Source organism: Vidua macroura, chromosome 2 (genome assembly GCF_024509145.1).
Source record: "Vidua macroura isolate BioBank_ID:100142 chromosome 2, ASM2450914v1, whole genome shotgun sequence".
Lineage (NCBI taxonomy): Eukaryota > Metazoa > Chordata > Aves > Passeriformes > Viduidae > Vidua > Vidua macroura.
In genome coordinates this window covers 4,675,871-4,699,902 of record NC_071572.1, presented here as the reverse complement: position 1 = coordinate 4,699,902, position 24,032 = coordinate 4,675,871, and the positions used below count along the sequence as shown (strand labels likewise).

The 24,032-nt window shown below is 45.6% G+C and overlaps 2 protein-coding genes across 5 annotated transcripts in view; both read left to right on the top strand.

Moving 5' to 3' along the window:
• Positions 1 to 16,242, top strand: part of C2CD2 (C2 calcium dependent domain containing 2) — a 37,394-nt gene extending 21,152 nt beyond the window's left edge. For both annotated transcript variants that reach the window (XM_053969764.1, XM_053969763.1), the window contains exons 9-14: positions 798 to 931; positions 1,725 to 1,896; positions 2,639 to 2,752; positions 4,931 to 5,058; positions 5,826 to 6,138; positions 10,715 to 16,242. In XM_053969764.1, coding sequence (XP_053825739.1) covers positions 798 to 931; positions 1,725 to 1,896; positions 2,639 to 2,752; positions 4,931 to 5,058; positions 5,826 to 6,138; positions 10,715 to 10,941 — 1,088 coding nt within the window. In that variant the 3' untranslated portion in view covers positions 10,942 to 16,242. The remainder of the gene's footprint in view (positions 1 to 797; positions 932 to 1,724; positions 1,897 to 2,638; positions 2,753 to 4,930; positions 5,059 to 5,825; positions 6,139 to 10,714) is intronic.
• Positions 16,243 to 19,865: 3,623 nt separating this feature from the next.
• PRDM15 (PR/SET domain 15) overlaps positions 19,866 to 24,032 on the top strand; it is a 32,172-nt gene continuing 28,005 nt past the window's right edge. For 2 of the 3 annotated variants that reach the window (XM_053971294.1, XM_053971292.1), the window contains exons 1-2: positions 19,866 to 19,896; positions 23,656 to 23,702. In XM_053971294.1, the coding sequence (XP_053827269.1) occupies positions 23,666 to 23,702 (37 nt within the window). In that variant the 5' untranslated portion in view covers positions 19,866 to 19,896; positions 23,656 to 23,665. Of the gene's footprint in view, positions 19,897 to 20,949; positions 20,964 to 23,655; positions 23,703 to 24,032 lie in introns of those variants that run through there. The other variant, XM_053971293.1, reaches the window with a different exon arrangement.

The following is a 24,032-nucleotide window of genomic DNA, read 5'->3' as shown; positions in this document are numbered from 1 at the left end:
CCCTCTGCCCCTCCTTACCTACTGAGCTGTTTTTCTCCAAAAAACTTAAATAGAAGACTCAAAGTAGAATCATATTAATAAGCAGAGTGCTGAGTTATGTGAATATAATGTAGATTCTACTTGTATAATACAGGTATAGACAAGAGTTTATTACACCTGTTCAAATTGAAAGTATTTGAGAAAATCATTTAATACAAATTCTCAGCACATGTTCTGTGGTAACCTGACCTCAAAATGCCAGTGAAGTGTAGGAATTTATTGTTTTAAAACATTCTGCTTTGCATAGAAAACTAGGATTTCATCTCTGAAATCATGCTGTACCTTTGTTAATAATTTGTTGTGGTCTATTGGAGCTGATAAAGTCAGGGGAGGAGCAAGAGAATTGCTGAAGTTTTACTAAAGTTCAAATTAAGAAACACTGTTGTTGTGATGCACCAGTTAACCAGGACTCCAGATTGTCCTCTGAAATGAAGGATGCAGAAACTGGTTATGGAGATTGTCCAAGAACCTAATAGTTGTCTCCTTTTTTTCCCTAGACATTCTGCAGATACAGGGAAAAATAATAGCCAGAAACAGCAATAAATGAATAATACTTCATGGTTCCATTCTTTCCTGTTGCACAGTATTAGGCCAGGCTGAGGAACAGTCATAAAATGGAAAAAAAGCTGTAAAATGCCACTTCTCTGCCCCGTGGTGTAGAACCAGTTATTGCAATTTTTTTGCCTGAATTTTTCTCCTCACTTCCCATATCCTGGCAGCTTAGATCTGGGCTGACCTTGCTGATTTTATCCTTCCAGGTGCTTTATCCAGGCAGGTGACTGTACCTCTGGACCTGTTCAGGAAGCAGCCCTCTGGCCAGCACAGCTTTGCACTGAGCAGCGGGGCCGGGGAGAGCGGCTCGGAGCCAGGGCTGGGATCCATCAGTGCAGAGGTACTGCTGGCCTTGGCGTTTGGGCTGGGTCTTTTACTGCAGGAGCTGCTTGGGAGGGCTCATCTCATGTTGGGCTTGTGGCTGAGTCAGAACAGCCTGTTCTGATTGCAGGGTCTTTGTGTCTTATGGGGATTTTTGAAGGAATTTTAAATTATTTGGAGATGGGACCTCTGAGTTATTTCAGATTATGTGATTTATTTTTCTTCTACATAGGCAGGAAGGGTGAGTTTGGCTCACATCTTTACTACATGGTTCAGAAGGTCACAAGACCTCTAATTAGAAGACCTTTTAAGGATTTATTGACCGATAAAACACTGCCAACAAGGATATTCATGTTTTTGACCCAATCCTCAAATATTTCATCTTATGGACTCATGCTACAGTGTGGCTTTCTTAGCCAATGTCAGTGTTATGACACACAAACTTACAGTACTGCATTCTAAACTTGTTTACCTTTGTAACTGCTTTCATTTTTTCTATAGCTTAAACTCTAAATTTTCCTCTATTTAACTTAATGTGTCCCTCCTTTAAACTATAAATCCACATTCTCACTTCTAGCACCTAAGTTCGGAAGCCTTTTCCAAGGTCTCAGATCAAATCCTGGGTTTAATTCTAAGCTTTGGCTTACAGGCCCAAAGTTCTGAGAGTTCCCTGCATTTCAGATTCCAGCAGTGTCTTATTGAAAGAATTAACTCTTGAGTTTGGCTCAGCAAAAACCTAAAAGGAGTACCAGCTAGAAATAGAGTCCTTCTTGCCTGACTGCTTCTGAGGTGGTGTTTTCCTGTCTCCTTAGTTCTCTTTTATAGAACCCAGTGAACTGAAGGCAAGGCAGGTCTCCTCTCCAGTGCTGGCCACCAAGATCGAAAAGGACCGCACTGTGATGCCCTGTGGGACTGTGGTCACCACTGTCACTGCTGTGAGAACCAAACCTCGTCTGGAAGGGAGATCCTCCCCCCTGAGCACAGGTCAGCACGTCCAGATCTGCCTGTGTGCCTCCATGGGCACCAGGAGAAGCACCGGGGACTGGGGTGTCAGGGAAGATTCCAGAGTTCTCAGATGCGTTGGGGTTGTTGTTTGTATTCTCCAGAATCAGGATTTTAATTTTCACAAAAACTTGTTTCTTACAAGAGGAACAGTTAATGTTTCTTTTAATATGCACTGTAAATCTTCACCATGGTGTGATAATGTAGAAGGGCTGGATTTTGGTGGATGGTTTTTCACATGACAAATCTATCAGAGGTTTGCTGATAACAAACCATCCTGTGCCTTCTAATCCTGATCTGTATTATCATCTCTGACGAAGCTTGGTGTTACCTGGTGACAAAATACTTTTCAGCATGTCCTCCAGGAGCAGATTTTCCAATTTTTCTTGGAAAAATTATAAAAGTAAAACCTGTGAACAGTCTTGGTGTGGAGCATCACAAAGATCTGTGTTCTTTTTTTATTTAAGTGGGTGTTGTCTAATGTGTTACAGTAGAATGTTTAGAAACATTCTTTCATGTTTTAAACATTTCAAAATGTTTAAAAAAATTCTCACACTTCACTGGCCTTTTAGGGTCAGGTTTACCACAGAACATGTGTTGAGAATTTCTGTTAAACAATTTTCTCAACAACAATTTGAGCAGGCATAATTGGTATAATAAATTCTTAGTAACGCAATAAAAAATGTGTTGACCATTTCAAATAACCAAAAAACTTGGTCCTCAGATTCTCCTGTGAAAACTCCAGTTAAAGTAAAGGTGACTGAAAAGGATTTCATTGTTGAAGCCCTCCATTCTCATGGTGCTCCAGTCAGCAAAACTTTGTCCTCTTCAGATACAGGTAATAAAAATGTTTGGGGCAGCTAAGGAGAACATTTCTCTGTTCTGCACGTGGGATTAATGTGATCCTGCTAAAATGACAGCCACCCCCTGTGGCTGCTGCCTGTCAGCAGCACTGGGGTGTTCATGTTACAAAGCACTGTGGTTTGGGGTATGGCAGCCTTGCAGTAAAAGTCTGGTTTTAATTGGCAATTTAAATTACTGGTTTTGAATAAATAACAATGAGCTGTGGTTTGCAGAGGAGAGGAGGCTGCAGAAAAGCCAAAACTAAGTCTTTTCTCTTACTTTTGAATGAAAGATGCCTCCTTCTATAAAGGATTAGGGGATTCTGCACTAAATTAAACCCCTGTGATATGTACCTCTAAGTCCCCTGTGTCTGAAGAGAAGGCAGAGGCTGGACTGAAGACTCAGTTCTCTTCCTAGCCCTGCCACTGGGCTTTTTTGGGCTTGCTTTGCCCATTTGTCCACCTTCCTAAGTCACCTGGATACAGCTGAAGTTCCTTCAGAGTGTCAGGTGACATTGCCAATAATTACAAATTCACTTTGCATTGTATATAAACCTGATTTTGTCTCTGGAGAATTTACCTTTTCAAGTTGCACCTCTAAATCTTCAGCCCATTTTTCAGTCCTGTGTGTGGTCACCACTGTGGCCACTGAACGTGACAGATGTGACCCAGTGTGGCTGCCAGTGGCACCTGCTGTGGAGTTCAGTTGGCTTTGTACAGGTCTGGGTGGGGAATGGACAACCTGGAGATGATCTGAGCTGCTCCTGGCACAGTCAGGAGGTTTCTGAGAGACAGAAATGTATTGGCCAGCAAATGTGGGGAAGGGCAAGAAGCAGTAACCATGAATAGCTGTAACAGCACTTGGATCTTTTCCTATCTCTAGGGTGAGAAATACTCTGACACCATGAAGCACACACATCAATTTGGGAAATGTTAAGATAGTGCAAGACTTCTGAGTTGACTCTCTGAAGTGTTCATGATATTAAAGACACAAAACACTTACTGGAAAATTCACCTGGAGACACCATATTGTTATGGACAATGTTTTTATTGGGAGTGCAGGGGATTTCTGTGAAGTGTTTTCACAGTATTGCAGGAAGAATTACTCATTCAAACAAAAGCCAAATGAAAGAAATACAAAGGAGCTTTTGGTATAGCAGTAACTTAGGTAAAAGTTATTACAAACATTATGGCAAAATAGCAGCAAGCACTCTGGGAAAGATGCTGTGTCTGTGCCATAGTTCTGAGTGATGACAACAATAAGAATTAATGCAGGGGCTGGGGAGGTGGAAAAAGTCAAGGTTTGAGATGAGTGTGCAGACACGCACACATGTTCTTAATTCTAGGCTTCATATTTTCTTACATTACTGTCACAGTAACAAAAGGCACTGCCCAATTTAGTTAACACTGGTGCTATTCCTGCCTCTATTCTTTTTGTTGTTGTTAAAACTCTTGCCAGAAAAGTCCACCTCAGACAATTAAACATGGGGATTTTTGGCTTGTTGGTTTCCTTAGCCTTGTTTGTTCCTGAGCTTGATGAATTTGATTAATGTGTATTCGTGTCCTAGATGCCAGAAAGGGCCATGCTTAAAAATAAACTTGTGTTTGTCAGTAAAGAGCATTTTATAGAGAAGATTTTATATTCCTGTGCAGTGGTTGGAGGGGAAAAGGGGAAATCCTTTATAGGATTTGGAGGCAGCTATTTTGCCTTCCCCACCCTATCACAGTGCCATAGCAAAACTGGAAATGCTGATCAGGGAAATCTGGAAAAGGAGCAAAATAACAAAAAAGCTACCTGAGGAAGCAGCATCATGTGCCAGCCTTGTACCATGTTAGAACTATGGTCCTTCATGACTGTGATAATTTATGACGTCCCCACTGTCACCACAGGATAGCAGTGCATTGAAATAATGGGGTGCTTTGTCCAGGCTTCCAGAACCTCCTTTGTTCTCATGGAAAGGGTTTGTAAATGCCATTTTGGTACCTTTTCTCCAAAAATGGCTACCTTTTGTACCTTTTCTCCAAAGGAGGGAAAGACAGCTGGGTGGTGAATTGGCAAGTTTATGGTGTTTATGCCATTTCTGTGAATTTTAAGTCCAGGACAAACTCTGCCTGTCTCTGCTGTGTTTTTTCCTGTTTTTCTTCTCCCCTCTGAAATGCTCCTTTCTCTGCAGAGCTGCTGGTACTGAACGGCACCGACCCTGTGGCAGAAGCAGCCATTCGGCAGCTGAGCCAGTCTGCAAAGCAGAAGCTGAAGTCTCCTCGGAAGAAAAGCACCATTATCATATCAGGGGTGTCCAAGGTAGAGCAGACAACAGCACTTAGAGCTCATGCTTAATTCTGGAAAGCCTTTTCTGCACTGACTGCAGCGTTAACAGGGCTTCTGCTGTCCCTGCAGAATTCAGTTTTGTGTGCCAGGTTATTTCTGTGACTGTTTCAAGTTCAGCCAAATCGGGCTGTTGGGTTCTGATTGTTAGATTGGACAGCCTGACTGAAATGCAAGGTGTCCTTGGACAGGAGTGGTGTTAGGGATTTGGGAAAATCAGTTTAGGTGAGAAGAGAGGATAATCCTTCTCTGTGTTTCACCCACGTAGGGAAGACACACTGAAAAAGTATGAAAGATTTTTATACTTTTTGTCAAAGCTGTTAAAACCCTCTGAAAAAGTCTCTGGTTCTCTGGTCTCTGTTCCAGAGGGAGGGCAAACTGTGAGACAAGATGAAATGTTTTGGTGTTAATTTTCTCAGAAGGACCAAAAAATTCTCTGTGTATGCTGACACTTCATTACAGCAGCACATATGGGGGAGTCCTTTTATTTGTAGTGGGGCCAGGGATAGGTAGAAGGCATTTACTTAATTGATTTTTTCACTCATTTGGCCTTTGCAACATAATTAAAACTTTGCTGAGTGCTCCTCTCCTTCAGTAGAGTTAAGGAAGCTTCAGGTGGCTTGCTGATGGTCCTGAGCAATACAAGTACAAGTGTAAAGAGTTAAAATGACTCTTGCAGGGAGGTTTGTTTTTCTCCAGCAGGATGACTCGTGTCAGTGTTGTCTCTTATTTCCACTGGGCAGACCTCTTTATCTCAGGACAGTGAAGCTTCACTGATGATGGACTATGCTGCAGCCATGGACAGCTCCTGCAGGGAAGCAGATCCACCCACTGTGGAGGAAGCTGTTGCAAAAATCACCTCTGATAAAAAGCAGTCTTTGGATGCTTCAGAAAGAGTCCCTGGCACCGACCCACAGCAAAGCACCCACAAGGCCTGGGGTTTGGAGAATGGCAGCCAGCAGTGGGACACCAGCACACTCTTAGACCAGACCTCTGAAGAAATGTCTGGGAGTTCATTAAGTGTTTCAGAAACTGGGAGCATGAAAAAATCTAAAGGTACATGATCCTCACTTCCACTTCAGTGACTGCTTTCTCTATGTAGTTGTCTGCAGTAGTTCATCCTTTCTTACTGATTTTTTTGTCCTTTAAACTCTTTGTGATTGTGGTGTTGGTTGAAACTGTTTTACTTGCAGCTCCCTGAGCCAGCTCAGGCTTTCTTTCCCTCCCTTCATGAGGAAACAGCTCACCCTAGAAGCTGGCAGCTCATTGCACCCAACTCAGTTATTTGGGAGAGAAATCACTAGTCACATTATCAATTCCTCAAGGAAAACTGTGTCCTTGTAACCCAGGACTTGCCCTATATTGCCAGCCCCATTACCAGGGTGAATGGCAGGGATCCACAGTTGCTTTCCAATACATTCCTCGTCCTCCTTCACCTCTCTGAGCACAAGGCTGCCCTGCCCTCACTAAAGTGTGTGTTCAGGGAAGCACCACAGCTGAAGCAGAAACTGCCTGCTGAACAGATTCCCCCTTTTCACTCATTTCATTAATGCATAATTTGCTAAAGAAAATGGAAATGGAAAAGTTCATTTGATAAGTAAATAAGGCATAAGAAAATTTTGCTTAGGTAGTTACAAACCTGAATAGCTGCAGTTTGAAAATCTTTTAGGGTTCTTTGTGTTTCCTTGGTAAATCCAGCAACCTCCGAGCACTGGTTTGTGCTAAACACAGGGACTATTAGGAAGTCTTACAAAAGGGTCAGTGCAGTGGACTGTGCTCCAAACAGGCACACAGGTTGCACCTTAAAGTTGCAAAAAATACTGTGCTTTTCACTCATATCCATCCCTCTCTGCTTTATTATTTTCTATCCTTTCCTCGCCCAGAGATCCTGGGAAATGGCTCACGACAAAACCTCCCTATTTTTACTGGATTTTCACCCCCCTCAGCCACAGGACAGACACTGGAGCTCTTTGTCAGGACCCTCCCTTAGAGCACAGAGTTCTCTGGCCTTCCCACAGCTGGACTGCTCCACATGAGAGATCAGGAGGGAACAGCAACAATCCCTGTCACACACACGCTCAGGCACTGGAAAGCCTTGGGTGTGTTTGGGGTGAGGGGAGTGGGGTGGTTGTCAAGGGATTTGGCTCATTTTGGAACCTGGAAAAGTTTAGGAAGCTGTGTGAGAAACTGCAAAACTTCTGGACTCTTCTTCAACATGTTATGCTAAAGCAAGAAAGTGGAAGTTTATCTGTGAGTTGTTGTCTAGTTTTGGGTTTCCCTGTGCAAAGAGATGAGGCTTCTAGAGATCCTTTTCACACAATTCAGTATAGGACTGCTAAAAACTGCAAAATGTCTCTGAGAGAGTTCTATCATCTTGAAAAAAATACTTGAAAAAAACCTGGCTCAAATCCCTTCCATTATACACAGATGTCTTTGTGGAAGTCTTGAATCTCTGCTTTGTCACAGCTGAGTAGCTTTTATGGGGTAAGATGGGAAAACATTTCAACCCCCCTGCCTTCAATGAGCTGTGAATAGTTCAAGGCTTCTGTTTATCAAATGCTTTCCCTTAAAAAAAACAAACAACAAAAAAACCCACCACAAATAAAACCGCAAATGCAACAACAAAAAAACCTAAACATGGCAAAAACCCAAACAAAACCCCTTCTGCTTTGAAAAGCCTTTTGTGTGTGTGAATGTCTTAAAGCTAGCACTTTTTTTTACTCTTGCATATTTTTGTTTGTTTGTTTTTTTACCTTTCTGACTTCCTCTTTCTTACCCGTTCCCTTTTATAAACTTAAGATGACTGCTATGCCAGCCAGAATTAATTACCTACACAGTAAGTTATTTTTGTCTCTTTTTTTTATCCCTAAGAAAATGTAGCTTTACAATGAGACACTCATTGTAAAAACTGAAGCAAAAATTAGTTTGACACCCCTTTTCTTCTTCCTCTATCCATTCCTTTTCTCCTTCCAAAATTACCTTCCTGTGCTCAGGTGTCTCAGCAGACCAGTCTGCTGTGACAGATCATCCTTCTGGTGGTTGTGCTGTCCAGGAGGGTCACACAGAGAGGGCAGCAAGGAAGGCTTGGAGGGATGCTCTACATTCCTCATCTCCCTCCATCATGCCCATTGCTGTAGCATCTGGTAATCAGTCAAAATCTGCTCATGCAAACCATGTGTGACCCCATAACTGGTTATACACAAAACTTATTTCAAAACCTGCTGCTTATAGATTTTTAGATGAAGCTTTTCTGGCCTAACTCACAGAGCTACCACAATCTCAGCAGGTGTTTACAAAATCAGCAGCTTTTTACAAAACCACCTGTATGAAAACTGTTTTGGAAGTTGGGAAGGAATGGAAAGCAATCTCTGTTGGTATCCTTGTAGATAAGGAAGGAAATCTTCCTCCATTAGCACAAATGAGATTCAGAAGTGATCCCACCCCCCACCAGCATTTTCAGAACACCCTACATCAGTGCAGTGAATTCATACAGTGCTCTCTGCTCACCTCCTGATGCTGGGGGCAGGGCTGGTGCATGGATCCTGTTGAACTGGAGGAATAAGCATGCAAACAGCAAATGAGCCAGCACATGAACCAGCACTGCCCTGCCCTGCCCTGCCCTGCCTCCTCCCAGGGCTGCATGTCTGCGCAGCAGCCAGAGCCACTGCCAGGCAGCACGCTCCAAGCTGGCTGCACACTGCTGGGCATGTGGCAAGCTTCCAGGCAGCAGAGGCTGAACACCAGGGAGCTCTTGTGTCAGGGGCTGCTGCTCGTGCTGAGCCTGTGCTGCTCTCAGGGAAGCGCTGCCCACGGTTCTTCAGCTGCAGGGAGTTGTCCCAGGCCACTGGCACGATTTTTGGAGCGTTCTTAGTCGGGTGCTGTTTCCTGGTGTAGAAAATCAGTTTGAATGACAGAATGGATGGGCCTAAAAATCTGCTCAGGGATAAACTCTTGTGTCCTAGTGCTGCTGGCACGGGGTCTGGGCAGAGCAGCTGCCTGCTCAAACAGGAGCTGCACAGCAGAGAGGCCTCTGCGTCCCCCCAGCCTCTGCACATCAACAGCTGTCAGTGTCCTGGGGTGGAACACTGCTGCTTTTGTGCTGCTGATGACAGCTTGAAGTGGTGCTGCCTTGCCAGAAAGATCAATCAGAGGCTGATGGGAGAGCAGTCAAGATTCAAATCCATGAGTTCTGGTTGCTTTCAGCTGATTTCTGCTTCCCATCCCATTGTGCCCTGTGAGGAGAGTCTCAGCAGCTGCTGTAAAAAAACATGCTTGAATATCCTCCCAGGTGCTGAGTGCTTAGCCCTTAAAGTACACAGTAATAAACCAAATTACACGTTTGTGACTGCTTTGGTGTGCACAAAGCAGCATCTGGCTGCCATGAAATACCTGTTCTGCAGCTGTCACTGTGTGCAAAGTGACACACAGGCCTTGGCAGGTCCTCGGGGGACAAACATTTAATTCTAGCTGTGGCAATGTCCTGTGAAAGAACTGCACTGTGTGTTGCTTTTTGTGTCCATTTGCAGCGGGAGGAAAAGCAGAATCAAGATCATGCCATGACAGGAATTAATAGCTGAACTTGGAAAGGATCAGGAAACGTGATAGTGGTGCAGGGAGGAGGTGTGGCAGCTTTGCCAGGGAAGTGACTGTCTGACTGCCAGAAGCTCCTGTGCTGGCTTGTCACTTGGGTCCTCCTCTGTTCAAATGGGCTCTTGCCACCTGGGACAACAGCCCTACCAATTCCATACAAAACTGATGCTATTTTAACACAGAGCTGATGTCCCAGCTAGGCTGAGTGTTGCTGGTGCCTGGAGCAGTGTCCCTGCCAGCTGCACACCAGGCACACATGGAGAGGGAGGGTGGAATTTGGCAGAATGGCTGCAAAAACAGCCCAAGCTTGCAAAGAGAGGAGTAGTAATAGCTGCTGTTGGCAGCATGAGTCCCTGGTGAGATGACAGCTGCAATTACCTTGGCTGCATGCTGGGTTTGACAGGGGGTCAAGGGAAGGAACATGGCAAAATAAAGCAACTTAATTTACCTCAGGAGGGATTTGGGCAGACTTCTGAACCTGTTGGAAGCAGTTGTAATACTATTTTTAATCTGCTTGAAGTGCATTGCTATTCCTAACAGGGTTTTAGAATGGCAAATGCTTTGTGAGTGTTACTCTGGGTGGTGCTGCTGAATTTGTATAGAACACCTGCTGCCTGGCTTGTACAGAGCCACTGCACACACATTTACTGCCAGGTACTGTTGTCCTGTACTTCAAATTAAAATCTGCTTCACATGGTGCCTCACAGGCTGATCTTCACCTCCTTTGATCTCTGAAACAACAAAGAGTAACATTATTTCCTCTCTTTCATTCTTTTTATAAAATAATTTCTACTTCACTGGTTGGAAAGATTGGATGTGCCTCTGTGACCCGTGAGAGCCCAGGGTACAACCCACACCAGTCGCTGTGCATGTGTGTATGACCACTAGCATGGCCTCCAGAGGAGCATTTGGAGCTAAGTGTAAGGAGGAAGACTTAAATCAGAGCGTCAGCTTTTCTCGCTTGTGCTGCAGTTAAAGTTGAGTTTCAAGAGGACAGCAGACTGTTCTGTCTAAACTGTCCTGCACCCTTTTCCCCCCACAGGTGGGATTTTGAAGAAAAGCGCGAAGCTGTTTTTCCGCCGGCAGCACCACCAGAAGGACCCGGGAATGAGCCAGTCCCACAACGACCTGGTGTTCCTGCAGCAGCCTCTGTCAGAGGAGAGCCGCAAGAAGGGGGGGACACTCTCACGAATTCTGAGCAAGAAGCTCCTTTCCAGGAACAAGAGCAAGAACAAACTGAACGGGGCTTCGGGAGAGCCGTACCTATGAACCCAAACCCTCTCCGATGGGATTCCTGCTCACCAGTTGAGCACTTGTTTACAGAGCAGTACTAGAGAATACAAATATGGCTGATGACTTGCATAAAAGGTTGTTCACTATTAACAGTGGTCTTTTTGGTTTATTTTTCCAAAATGTTTTTTCTCTCTGATGACGGAAGTCGCTCCTCTAAAGACGAGCAGTGCTGAATGCGTCCAGCTTTTGGAGGAGTGTGTGGTTTCTTCTGGAAGAGGAGGGAGGATGAGGAATGGTGCAGGTGGGGACCAAGAAGGCACCTGATGTCCTGGGGTGCACTGGGAAGAGCCTTTCCAGCAGGTAATGCCCCTGTGCCCAGCCCTGGAGGCACCTCTGGGTGCTGTGTCCAGCTCTGGCTCCTCAGCACAGCAGGGACAGGAGCTCCTGGAGCTGAGCAAGGGCCTGGAGCATCTCCGTGCCCAGGAAAGGCTGAGGGAGCTGGGGCTGCTCAGCCTGGAGAGGAGCCCCAGTGAGAGGGGCCTCAGCCCTGGCTGTTCCTGGCTGTCCCTGGCTGTCCATGGCTATCCCTGGCTGTCCCTGTCTGTCTGTCCCAGTCTGTCCCTGTGTGCAGGAGGGCAGAGCAGGCCCAGGCTCTGCTCCAGGCCCAGCAATGGCCCCAGAGCCACGGGCAGGGGCTGAGCCCAGCAATTCCCTGCACAGGAGGCACAACTTCCGCCCTGGGCAGTGCCCAGCCCTGAGCAGAGCCCAGAGAGGCTCTGGGCTCTCCTCCCTGGGATATTCCAGAGCCATCTGGACACAGCCCCGTGCCCTGGGCTCTGGGATGGCCCTGCTGGAGTAGGGAGGTGGCACCAGTGACCCTCTGTGACTTCCAGCCTGACTGATCCTGTAGGGGGGACCCAAATGTGATCAGCTCATTTACATCAACCGAGAGCTCCGAACTGAAACCTCACACCCAGCTTATGTGACTGAACCTCCACAGAGAGAGAAGACACCGCTGTGCTCCCTCTCTACAGCCTGCAACAGTAGCAACTGATTTTTCTAGTCTGACTGAAAGGGGGGAAAAAAGAGGCCCAGATCCAGTTTGTGCTGTAATTTGGAAGCGGGTGAGTGTTCAGAAGCAGAAGGAAAACGCTGACTCAGACACCCTACTGTAATAACTGTAGCCTGCTATAATCACTGTTCAGCCCATGGAGGTGGAGAGATGCCTTTGACATTAGCCATAAATCAATAAATTATGCAAATACCAATACTAGCATATTGTTTAATGTTCTGCTTTAAAAAAGTTACGCTTTAAAACACAGAACTTGAGTGGGTTTTTTTAAATTTACTTGAAGCTACACGCAAACAAAGTATTTGTAAAATCTTACATGTTGCTTTTCTTCCCTGTGTGAGAAGCTGTATTGCTGATGCAAAAACTCATCCAAGGGGCTCTAATTCCTTCTCCCAAATGCTTGTTAGACCAGTATATAAACCATCATATCAAATGCAAAGCTAGGAGCAGTAAATGGTGAGTAGAGCATAGTTAACACTACAGCGCTTTTCATTGGAAAGCTTGTCTTGCCAAACACTGAGATCTTAAAATACACAGTTGTGAAGAAAGCTTTGAAAAAATATTAGTTCCCTTAGTTCAGTTTGTAGATCTACCAGTGTTGTCATGTGCTGAGTAGTTGGTCAGATGAGTTTTTTAAACCTTTTTTCCTTGCTAAATTTTGCAGCTGGCTCCTTTAGTCTAAAATGAAAAACTGATGGGAGTGAAGGCATAGTTCTCATTTTGGTTATGAAGAAGAGTAAAATGTCAGTATTTCACAGGTACCATTTTTCATGCTTTACCTGTATTTTTCCATCATCTGCATTCCTGCTGAGGACAAAGGACCAAGCCTGTTCTCTTCAGCCAAGAAAAACATCCAATCATTCCATCTAAATTACTGACCTGAATGGATGATAGACCTTGTGCCTACTTTGCCAACAGTGATTTTTCCCCTGGCCCCCTTCCTTCCTTTAAGCTGTCCAACACTTTGGCAGATATTTGGGCTTTCAATTTAAAGCATTTGTCAAAAACAGAAAGTTACTGAAGAATAGAAACACATTTCAAATTTCTGACTGACTCAAGGTTCCCTGGTAAATTTATATCAAAGTGTAGAAGGGGTTTGGTTTCTTTTTACCAAGAAAATATTAGAACTGAACGGTCAAAATCTTTAAACTGTTTAAGAATACTGTTTATGTGTAACCTAAGATCACTGTGGTAGTTCAGTAGACCAGGCTGTCAAATAGTTGTACATTTAAGCATGCTGCTTGTTATGAAAACACTTGAAGGCTTTTTAATGTTCTGTACTTTGAAAATTGGGTGCAAATGAATCTTCTGGAGCTGTATTGTGCTTGGAAATCCCAGTTCAGTAATACAGGTTTGTCCAGCCTGAATGTGCCTGAACACTTTGGTTTATTTCTAATTTAAACAAAGTAGAAATTTAGTTTCTTCATTTGTTCTACCGTGGTTCAAGATGTGAGCATTGAAACCCCTGATGTCATGTTCCCTCAACAGACACTTTTTCTCTTGATTTTACCAGGAACTCTCTGTGTTAGGGGACAGGGTGGGCGTCAAGTCCCTGCCATTTTTAAATGCTGAAGGATAAAACCACAACTGTTCCCTAAATTCAAGAAACCCAAATGAAACTGAGCTCCATGGGTAGCACATCCATACCCTAAAAACAAAGAGCTGTGGAATTGGGACTGTAGAGGCAGCACATAACATTACTTGAAGTCTTCTTAAATTACTGAGCTGGGATTTTAATTTACAGCAGCTTGAGCACGTACTGTAGAACAGAGTGAAATAACACTGAGTAACTTGCAGGATACAGCACTGGGATTTGCTTGTAATTTACCCCAGAGAATGGATACACATGAAAAAAGTGCTTGTTCTTAAGGTTTTGATGATCACTTGAATGCTTGTCTGAATGGTGGGAATGAAGGACATTCTTTACTCCAAACTGTGTGAAGGTTTGGGCTCACATGTGTTAAGAGAGAATGAATTCTTCAGATTAGGAGAGCAAGGCACTGGGTGTAAAAAGGGAATTTGGTTTTTTATTTGCCTTCACTCCTCAGGAAAATAAACATTGTTTGGTTTGATGTTGGATCTCTGTATCTGGCGGGTGTGTTCCTCACCTCTTCTTACTCCTCTGCAAATAATTTATGTCCTGCTGTAAAAACAAGCTAAGGCACTAAACACAAGGGGACAGTTGAGTTGTGACAACCCCAAAGACCCACAATAACGAATCCCATTCCCTCCTTAGGTTGTCACTTAAGACCAGGAGATCTGAGGATGTACATTTCTTGTGTATATGGGTCAGTGTGAGCTGGATCCTCACAACCTGCAGGATCCACACTGCAGTTTTGGGTCAAAAAGATTGGATTTGTCAACTGGCACAAATAACACTGTGATGTGTCCTGTGCAGTTTTTGTGAAGGAATCACCTTGTTTATTTTGTAATTTGATCCATTGCTCAAATGTCTAGTTATTAAAATTACAGAGAATTTTAATAACTACCCATTTGGTAAAATCTTTACATTATATTATTACATTGAACACTTGTTGTTTACTGCCTTGCAATTTAATGTTGTCAGAACAGTAGATTGGAAACAACCTGTGAAATATTCATTCCTTTTGTCCCTTTTTCTCACACTTTTGTGTTTCTGGATGTTCTGTACAGCAAAGAAAGCATGATATTTCTTTCATGAGGACTAAGAGATGAAGGCTTGCATTTCCTTTCTTAAGAATTTTTCTGTCCATACCTGCAACTTCTTAATTTGTGTCTGTAGTTTGTTTTGCTTTATGGTGTTTAAATTTGCCTCAATGGAGACAAGCCCTATCCTCACCAAGATTTGTCATAGCTTTAGTGTGAATTTTGACTGAGCAAATAGTACAAGAATTAAATTACTCTTTGTAGATGAAAGCAATAAAACTACCTAATATCTCCAGTGGGAATACAAGCTAAGTAACTTTCTTAAAGTGATTGAGAAAGAGGAGGAGTCACTTTAAAGAGGAGGGGAAGGCTTTATCCCTAGGTCATTGGTATTTTATATCCCACTTGACCCAGGAAGAATTTAGAGTCATTTCACTCCTAACAACATATGAAACTTGGGAATCTGAGGCAGAAGGAATGCCAGGGTAGAAAAAAGTTCATTTTGAAAACAAAATACCTTTGCCAAACTTCTTCAGCTTAATGGACAAGTCATACACTGTGCAGTCATAAATAATGGGTTTTATTCTTACCATTTCTGACAGTTTTTCTTTTTCCCTGCTCTTTCTTTGGGAGACAGGTTGGGGTTCCAGGCCATACGGACCTTGTACTGTCTTGCTCTTGAGAGGACTGCATTTATAGTGCTGCTTTTTTGATGAAACTGGCTGGCAATTACACCAGTTTTGGGGATTGGTGGAATTTTACAGCATTTTCTGGTACTGCATCTCCTTGCTGGTTCTAGGTGTTTTGCAAGTGAAAACTTTCTGCTGTGTATTTCTTGCAGAGTTCTGCTGTTCTTGATGTGCAAAACTTCATAGGAAAAGAAAAGTTGAAAGCATAAAATGCTATCAAATGTGGATGGGGAAGCACACTAAGAATCTTGTTCTTGTTTTAACACCTGTTTTAGGTCTGGGAGCTCTGGGTGTTACACGGAGCAAGGTGAGAGCTGCCTGGATTTTTCAGCTGAGTTTATTGCAGGCTTTGATTTTGAGAGCTGAGGTTTGAGAGAAGTGCTTCTAGAATTAACTGTGCCATAGCTCCAGGCTAAGACATTCCTGTTGTGAGTGGGAACAGCTGACCTCATGCTCTGACCTCAGCAGGACCTAAGTGGATTTATTCATGTGTTTAAAGTCAGCATATGCTTCTGCACATTGCTAAGCCTCAGCCTTGGTGACAAACAACTGCAGATTAATTATATAACAAGGGTGATTACTTTAAGTTAAGGGTGAATAATACCACTTCACTCAGGATATCCAAACTGCTACTATGCAAGGTGCTGGCATGGTGTGAAAATAGCTGGGAAGGATAATCTGAGGTCTTTCCAGTACTATAACTCTGTATTTCCCAATGATGTATTATGCTCTGTATTATTCCAGGTGGAGTAAAACATTTTTTTTTTCTAGCATCAACTGTCATAGTCACTTCTTCTGTGCTGTGTTTTTCTTCCTGTGCATACATAAACTCAAGTTGGTGCAATTATGAAATCTATGATGTACAGATTTATTATATCACTACAAAAACCTAAGAGGATTTTTTAAAGAAGTAACTCCTGCTGTACGTACAATAAAAGCCAATTGTCTCTGTGTGGTGTGCTGTCCTACATACCCAGGTGGAACAGATGGTTTTCTACCCTCCTTCACTAGTTTGACCTGTTGCTTAACACAGACCATTTACCTGTTTGTTCAGGAGCAGAGTTCTTTCCTGATAACCCAGGCCTATCAGGCAGCCCCTTGTTGCTTGAGAAATCACCTGAAACACGGATTGGCTACAGAATCTAATGGCAGAAAGAATTTTGGAGCTCATTGTGGTTACTCAGTATTTTTTTCTCTCAGTTTTGTTGTAATATCCTGAATTAGGGGGCAAAGTGGGAGTGTTTTAGGGCCTGGATCTTATGGGGAAGACACCAGTCCTAGAATGAGCACAGCCTGGGAATTAGGTTCCCTTGTGATGGTTTTATTGGAAAGGTTATGTTATAAATCAGTGCTGCCACAAAGCCCTACCAGACTGAGAGGAAAAAAACCCAACCCCAACATTAAAACTACCACAAAAAAAAAAACAAAACAAAACAAAAAAACAAACAAACAAACAAACAAAAAAACCAAAAAAACAAAAAAAAAAACCAAAAAAACAAAAAAAAACACAAAAAAAACCAAAACAAAACAAATAAAAGGCATTAGTGTGAAAATAGCCACAACAATGTTTCTATTTCCCTTCCAAAGCTGAGGGCTGTACTCTCTTTTACAAGGAAATGTTACATTCCCTTACTGGGAGTTACTGCCCACGTGTTTATTTCATATTATTGAAGTGCTTAGCTCAAATTTCCTGATAGTCTCCTATTAACAAACCTTCATCCTTATCCTCCCTGCTCTAATCTGTGGTGAGTTTTTTTACCTTGTGTGATGCCATTCCTGTACATTAGCAAAAGTGCCAAGACCTGTCAGAGGGACTGCAGGAATGGATGTAGCTCCAAGTGTGGCACAAACTCTTCCCTCCAGTTCATCGTTCTTAAACAATAAATATAAACATCTTCAATTTTTCACCTCTCTCCTCAGGTGAGCCTGGCATAAGATGTAATTTCACAGTCTGAGGCTAATGCTGAACAAAATAATTTTGGAGCAGCAGGATCCAGATTCACATGATTTGTAAATGTTCAGATAACTATACTGAATTAATTTATACTTATTTTGACAAAGTGGGTGCACTGCAAGTAGGATAAACCACTCTGGTGTGCTGGATGTTGGAGAAAACCAGGCAGAAGTCCATGTGAGTATTCACTGAGATATACAGGGAAAATAAGTAAAAGCAGACTATACATAAACTACCAGTGAGCTTCAGTCTTTGAAAAAGCAAATTATTTGTACATGGAGTTAGATCCTTAAAAAAAACTCCCCTTACTACTCCTGTAGTCATTTAAAACTGCTGGTGAGTCATTTTGAAAGAATAAATTGTTTCCGATCCTGAAATGAACACTGTTTTGCCAAGTACAATCTTTTGAAAATTCAAATGCTGCATTGTTTCGGTTTTCCCAAGCACGTGACAAGACAGGCAGTATGGCCATGGCACCCAGGGTACATCAGGAAGAGCATTGCCAGCAGGTCAGGGGTGATCCTGTCCCCCTGCCCAGCCCTGGAGGCACCTCGGGGTGCTTTGTCCAGCTCTGGCTCCCCAGCACAGCAGGGACAGGAGCTCCTGGAGAGCTGCCACAGCAGAAGGTGACAAAATAAGGGTGTGGAGCATCTCTGCTATGAGGAAAGGCTGAGGGAGCTGGGGCTGTTCTCTAAAGAATAGACACCTGAGAGGGGACCTCTTTAAGGTGTATAAATAGCTAAAGGGGGGATAGCCAGGGCATGGATCCAGGCTCTGCCACAGGATGAGAGGAATGAGCAGAAACTGATGCACAGACGTCCCACCTGAACATGAGACAGAACTTCCCTGTGCAGTGACAAAGCCCTGAACAGATTGTCCAGAGAGCATGTGGAGTTTCCCTTGCTGGAGTTACTCCAGAACCATCTGGACACAACCCTGTGCTGTGTGCTCTGGACTGGCCCTGCTGGAGCAGGGAGATGTGACCTGGTGACCCACTGTGGTCCCTTCCAGCCTGACCCATTCTCAGAATACTCTCTACATGTCTCTTTTGAAACTTGGATTTGTGGGATGGGTAACAATTGAGAAAGGCTCTGGCAGTTTCCAGCTGTTAAAGATGTATCCAGATGTGAGAAGAGCACATTCCCTGGAGAAAACAGAGCTGGTGCCAGTTTCCCACCACTTTTACATCTCCAGTGGTGTTGTGACAGAGAAGGCTGAGCAGTGACACCATGGTGGCAGGGAGCAGTGCATAAGGCTTTGGGGGAACTCCACTGCAGGCAACACTTCTCAGCAAAGCAAAACATTGGGGCATCTTGCTTGAATACAAAAACCTTGTGTGCTTCTTGCCCTGGCCACTGCCAGGAGGAGTTGAATAACCTGAAGGTTTAAAGCCCCCTAAATGATTTGTGCTGGCAGGCATGGCAGGGCTGGGTGCTGATAGATCCTGGTAATGCCAGAATGTGAGATTTAGGAATCACAGAACCATTTAGGGAAAGACCTCCAAGGTGATCAAGTTCAACCCTTGACTGACCCCCACCTTGTCCCCAGCCCAGAGCACTGAGTGCCACATCCAGGCCTTCCTTGGACACTTCCCGGGATGGGGACTCCAAACCTCCCTGGGGAGCCCCTGCCAACGTCTAATTATGCCTTATGTGAAGAAATTCCTCCCAATGTCCAACCTGAACCTCCCCTGGTGCAACTTGACACTATGTCCTCTCATCCTGGAGTGCTGAACCTCAGTGAGCTTGGATAAGGAGGCACAGGTGCTCATGTACATGGCCAGGGCTTGGGCCCACTGGGAGCCTGATGTGGCTTTTGTCCAGAGAAAGGCAGCGAAGCTGGGGAAGGCTCTGGAGCAGAAGCCCTCTGAGGAGTGGCTGAGGGCGTTTAGCTCTGAGGGAGCTGGGGGTGTTCAGCCTGCAGAAAAAAAGCTCAGGGGTGATGTTACTGCTCCCTACAGCTCCCTGACAGGAGGGAGCAGCCAGCTGGGAACTGGGCTCTCTTCCCAGGGAACAAGGGACAGGGCGAGGGGAAACGGCCTAAGCTGCGCCAGGGGAGGGTCAGGTCGGACATCAGAAGAATTCCTTCACTGATGTGATAAAACATTGGAGCGGGCAGCTCAGGGGCGCGGTGCGGTCCCCACGCCTGGACGTGTTTAAGGGAACACTGGACGTGGCACTCAGTGCCGTGGTCCGATGGACAGGGTGGTGTTGGCTCATAGCTTGGACTGGATGGTCCCACAGGTCTTTTCCAACCCATCCGATCCTGCGATTCTGCTTCTGCCAACCCTTCCGCCAGCCCGCTCCCCGGCACTGCCCGTGAGGAGCCGGGAAACCCGGCGAGAGCCACCCGGGTGCTCCGCCACCTTCAGCGCGGCCACCGCCCGCCTGCAGCCCGGCCCGGGGAGCCGCCGCCAAGGGCTCCGGCGTGGGACCCGCCCGGGAGGGGACCCGGGTGGCGGCACCCCGGGCGGTGAGGCAGGGCCGTGGCCGGGGACGCGGCCGGGGTCAGGGCCGGGGCCGGCCCCTCCGCACTACACTTCCCGCCCTGCTCCGCGCCCGCCCGCGCCGGCTTCCGCTGGCGCGTGGTTTCCGGAGCGGATCGGAACCCGGAGCGCGGATCCGATCCGGGTCTGGCCATTCCCGGGGCAGGTAACGCCGGCTCCCCGCGCTCCTCCCGCCGCACCCCGCGCCCTCCCCGCCACCCCCGCCCGGGACCCCCCGCGCCCGCCCCGCCGCGGCTCCTCCGGCCGCTCCCCGGGACGCGCGGCGGGGCCGGGGCGGGCGCGGCGGCCGCTCCGAGCGCTCCCGGGGCGGCGGCGGTGGCTGCGGCCCCGCTGCTGCCGCCTCCTCCTCCTCCGCCGCCGCCGCCTCCTCCAGGCCGCCTGTTCTTTGTTACAGCGGCCGGGAGGGCGGTAGCGAAGGGGGCGAGGCGGGTCCGAGGCAAAACCCGGCGGAGCCGCTCCCGGATCCCGGGCCCCGACGGGCTCCGGGCGGCGGCGGCAGCGCGGTCCCTGAGGGGCGGGCGCGGGGCGATCCCCGCGGGCTCGGCCGGGCAGGGCACGGAGCCGTGGCGGCCGCGGGGATGCGGGGCCGGGAGCGGGGAGCACCTCGGCTTGGCCGCAGGGGGTTGGGGATGGAGGGGGGCTGGGAGCTCCCAGGTGCGAGGGCGTGAGCCAGAGGGAAGAGGCTGGGAGGAGGAGGAGGAGGAGGGAGGTGCGGGGATGCTGCCCTGCCCCGGCGTGTGCCCTGGGAGAGGGTGCGGTGGGAGCCCGAGGAGACAAAAGGAGCAGAGCCGCGATCTGCGGGGCTTCGCACACGTGAAATTTTCTGCAGTACGCTCGTTTTCTGCTCAGGGCCATTAAACTTTGCGTGTAGTTCATTCGCAGCATCGCGGGAAGTGCTGGGAAGGGCAGGTGGCGCAGACCCCGCCAGCTGCTGCGTTACTCCGTGCCCCCCCTGACTGGCCTAGAAATCGTCTCCCTCCTCAACAATAATTGATAGAATGGCCCTGATTTTTTGAAGAAATACAAGACCTCACTGTAGTTTACCAGATGTTCTTCAATTCCTTTGAGTGGTAGCATGAACAAGTTCTACTACATCACGAGGAAAACTGCGTTTTTAAGCGCTTCCTTCCACATATATATGTGCAGCACCCATCTGCTTGTGCTCTCAAGTTATTCACACTCATAGAAGCCCATTCTCAGACTGAAGAAAGGGTAATTTTAATTCTACCTTGTTGATCATTAAGTTCAAACACAGATTTTTAGGCATTCCGTTAATTTTTTTGACCTACTTTTTATTAAAAAAAATCCATTCGCAAGTTAAAAATGGCTCAACTTAGCACTTGCGCCTGATTTCTTTCTTCAGCAGTTTATAAGGAGAAAGTGTGATTTTACATCCATTCTTAAATTTTTACAGCTCAAGTGGTTCCCTGACAGTATCTTTGCACATCATGGGCTCCTCAGTGTCTTCATTTGGGTTCCCTCAAGTTCCAGATATGCTCCAAGGCTTGTGTCACAGCTGGAATTTTTTTGCATAGCTGTGTGGCTCTACTCTCAGGCATAAAATCACTCATCAAATTATAAAAGCCAAAAAAATGTGGTTTTCTGCTCTTTTACTGCCATCAGAATTAGGCTTTGTACTGGGTCTAATTTTGTCTGTGTGGCTTTTCTCCTGATTCTTGACTGCTAATGATTACTCTCTGTTTTATGTAAAAAATACTTGGAACTCCCAGAAGCTTTGATTATCCCTGGAAGACAAGGACAGGATTAGGAGCAGTGGGATGAGTGACTTCATGGAGTATTTTTCTGTTACAAATGTTTGAAAAGAGAAAAAAAAAAAAATCAGACGTGGCCCATAGCAACAGCAGATGAGGGCAAAAACAGTCCTGCAGCCTGTCTTCAGTGCCATCATGTGAGTGGCACATCGTGACTCTGTTTACCCGCTGTTATTTCAAAGCCCCTGGGGAATACAGCTGAGATCAGGGAGGAGGAGTTGTAAAGCATGGGTGAGGAGGGTGTAAATCAGAATTGTAAAGCGGGCAGCAGTGTTTGTTTGGGAGCGAGGGGTGAGGACGGATCAGGGTTGTGAGTGCAGAGCACCAGAAGCCCTTGCTGCAGAGAGGGAGCTGCGCTAATGCAGATCGCTGAGGCTGCGTGAGGCACCTGTGAGGGCCCTTCACGCTTCCTCCCCATCACCTTGAACAACGCTGATGATTCCTCCCTCCCTTTGTTGCTATTCTCATCTGAGGGCTCCTGTAATGTCACTTGTCCCCAGTCTGCTGTTTGCCAAGGATGTGACGCAGCGACGTCCTGGAGGGTGAATGCCTTTGGTGGTGTGGCTGCACTGAACCATTGACAAAGGCCATTATTTGTTAATTCAGCCCTATTAAGGATTAAAGTCTTGTCAGGACACAAACTGTAAAAACAGCTGGGCATACCCCTCTTGAAATAGCGCAAAGCATCAAAAAAAAAAGTGTTGGTTAAAAAGCAAAGCAAACCATTTTTGACATCAGCTTATACCACTTGTTTTTGCAGTGCTGTGCTTGGACTCCCCTAAATACCTGTTGAATTGTTCATCTTGCTTTCAGGATAAGAGCTTTTGGGGGAAATTTCCTGAGTTGCTGTTCGTGCTCAGCATTGGGCTTTTGTATAAATGTTTGTTCTGTTATTTGAGCTTAGTCCCCAAAAACTGCAGCCCAGAAAGGGCCAGCTTGTGGCACGGATGGGGGAGTGTTTGCCCCTTACAGCAGTGAGTGTTAGGGAGGGATCCTGCTGCTGACAGACAAGTGGAGTTGGGGAGGGCAGTGCTTGAAGAGTCCTGATCCTGAGTACTGCCTGTGCTCCAACATTTCTGGCTTGGCTTTTGTTGCTGTAGTAGCAAATGCTTTATCTGTTTTCAAACAGGGCTCTGTGAGTTTGGTTTGTCATGTTTCCTCTCCCTCTCACAGATTCAGGCTCTTACTCCTTCCTGTCCTCCTCTTGGCTAATACACTTGCTGTTTTGCAGCCTCACCTCTCTCAGACTTGGGTCATGATCTTCGTGTTGCTTTGCCTCTCTTCTGAGGCATTGGCAAAATTGCTGATTTGAGGAGGAGACCAGTTTTTTGGGTAGAAAAGGGAAAAACTCTCTCCTAGGTCCTGCTTGTATTGTGGTCTTAGCCATACATAATCAGACTTTGTGCCAAGCATAGTTTAATTGTTATGGGGCAATAGTGTTCATGCAAGTTTTTAATACAGACTGACACTAATGAAGTGAATATAAATTAACCTTATTTAACTGTGAAATCAAATTGGTTGGTTACCATTGCATAGAAGGCCAGTGACAGAGGCAGGATTTAATTTCCTCAGGTTTTCTGGTGCTCAGTATCACAATATCCCTTTGCCTCTGGAAGAGATCTGTGACTGTACCTGCAGTTTTTAAGATTACTGTGTTTATTAAATAAGTAATCTGCCTTTCAGCGATAATTTTTTTAAACTACAGTCCAATAAAATGTTGCACTGGGCCTTGTTCCTGCAGTGGTTGCTGCTGACCTGGATTATCCTCTGGCCCTGTGTGTTCTGAGGCTCCACCGGAGCTTTTTAGCCGGGGATGCAGGAGTGGCTGGAAGTTTGTCAGAGATGGGGAGCAGTAGGAGACAGCATTTCCTCACAGAGAAATGCCTGAGAACCAAGAGACACTGAGGCTTCCTTGGTAGTGATGTCTGCAACACATGTAATGATACAGCAGTCTCTGGGGGCTTTTTAAAAACTTTAATTTCTTTAATTTTCCATTGATACTCCTGCAGGGACATTAATGTGTTTGGGTGGGCTCTGGGTCAGTCAGCATCATTACTTCACAAAGGGATGTTTATATAATACAGAAAGTAAAAGTAAATTCAGAACTAACTTTGTCTTTTGTATTTTGGCAGGTTTAAAATAATGGCTGAAGATGGCAGTGAGGAGATTATGTTTATTTGTAAGTATTAGGAAAAGGATCTAATTTTCACTGTGTGTGACTTCTCTACTCAGAATGCTTGAAATTAAAGACTAAACCAGACTTAAGATTTTATTTAGAAGAAAATTGCTTTTTGTAAAGGAGGCTCAGACAGCTACTGGGTGAATAGAGAGGAGGTTGTGTAATTTAAGCATACACATGCTGATGCTGTTGGCAAACACACAATGAAATCTCTGAATGTGAGTTAGCAGCACAGCTTTTTCATGGCTGAAGTGAGTGAGATTGAAGGTCTAACACTCATGTAAGCCTTTTGTTTATACAACCAGCTCTAGCAGCCAGGGGTGTCTGGGG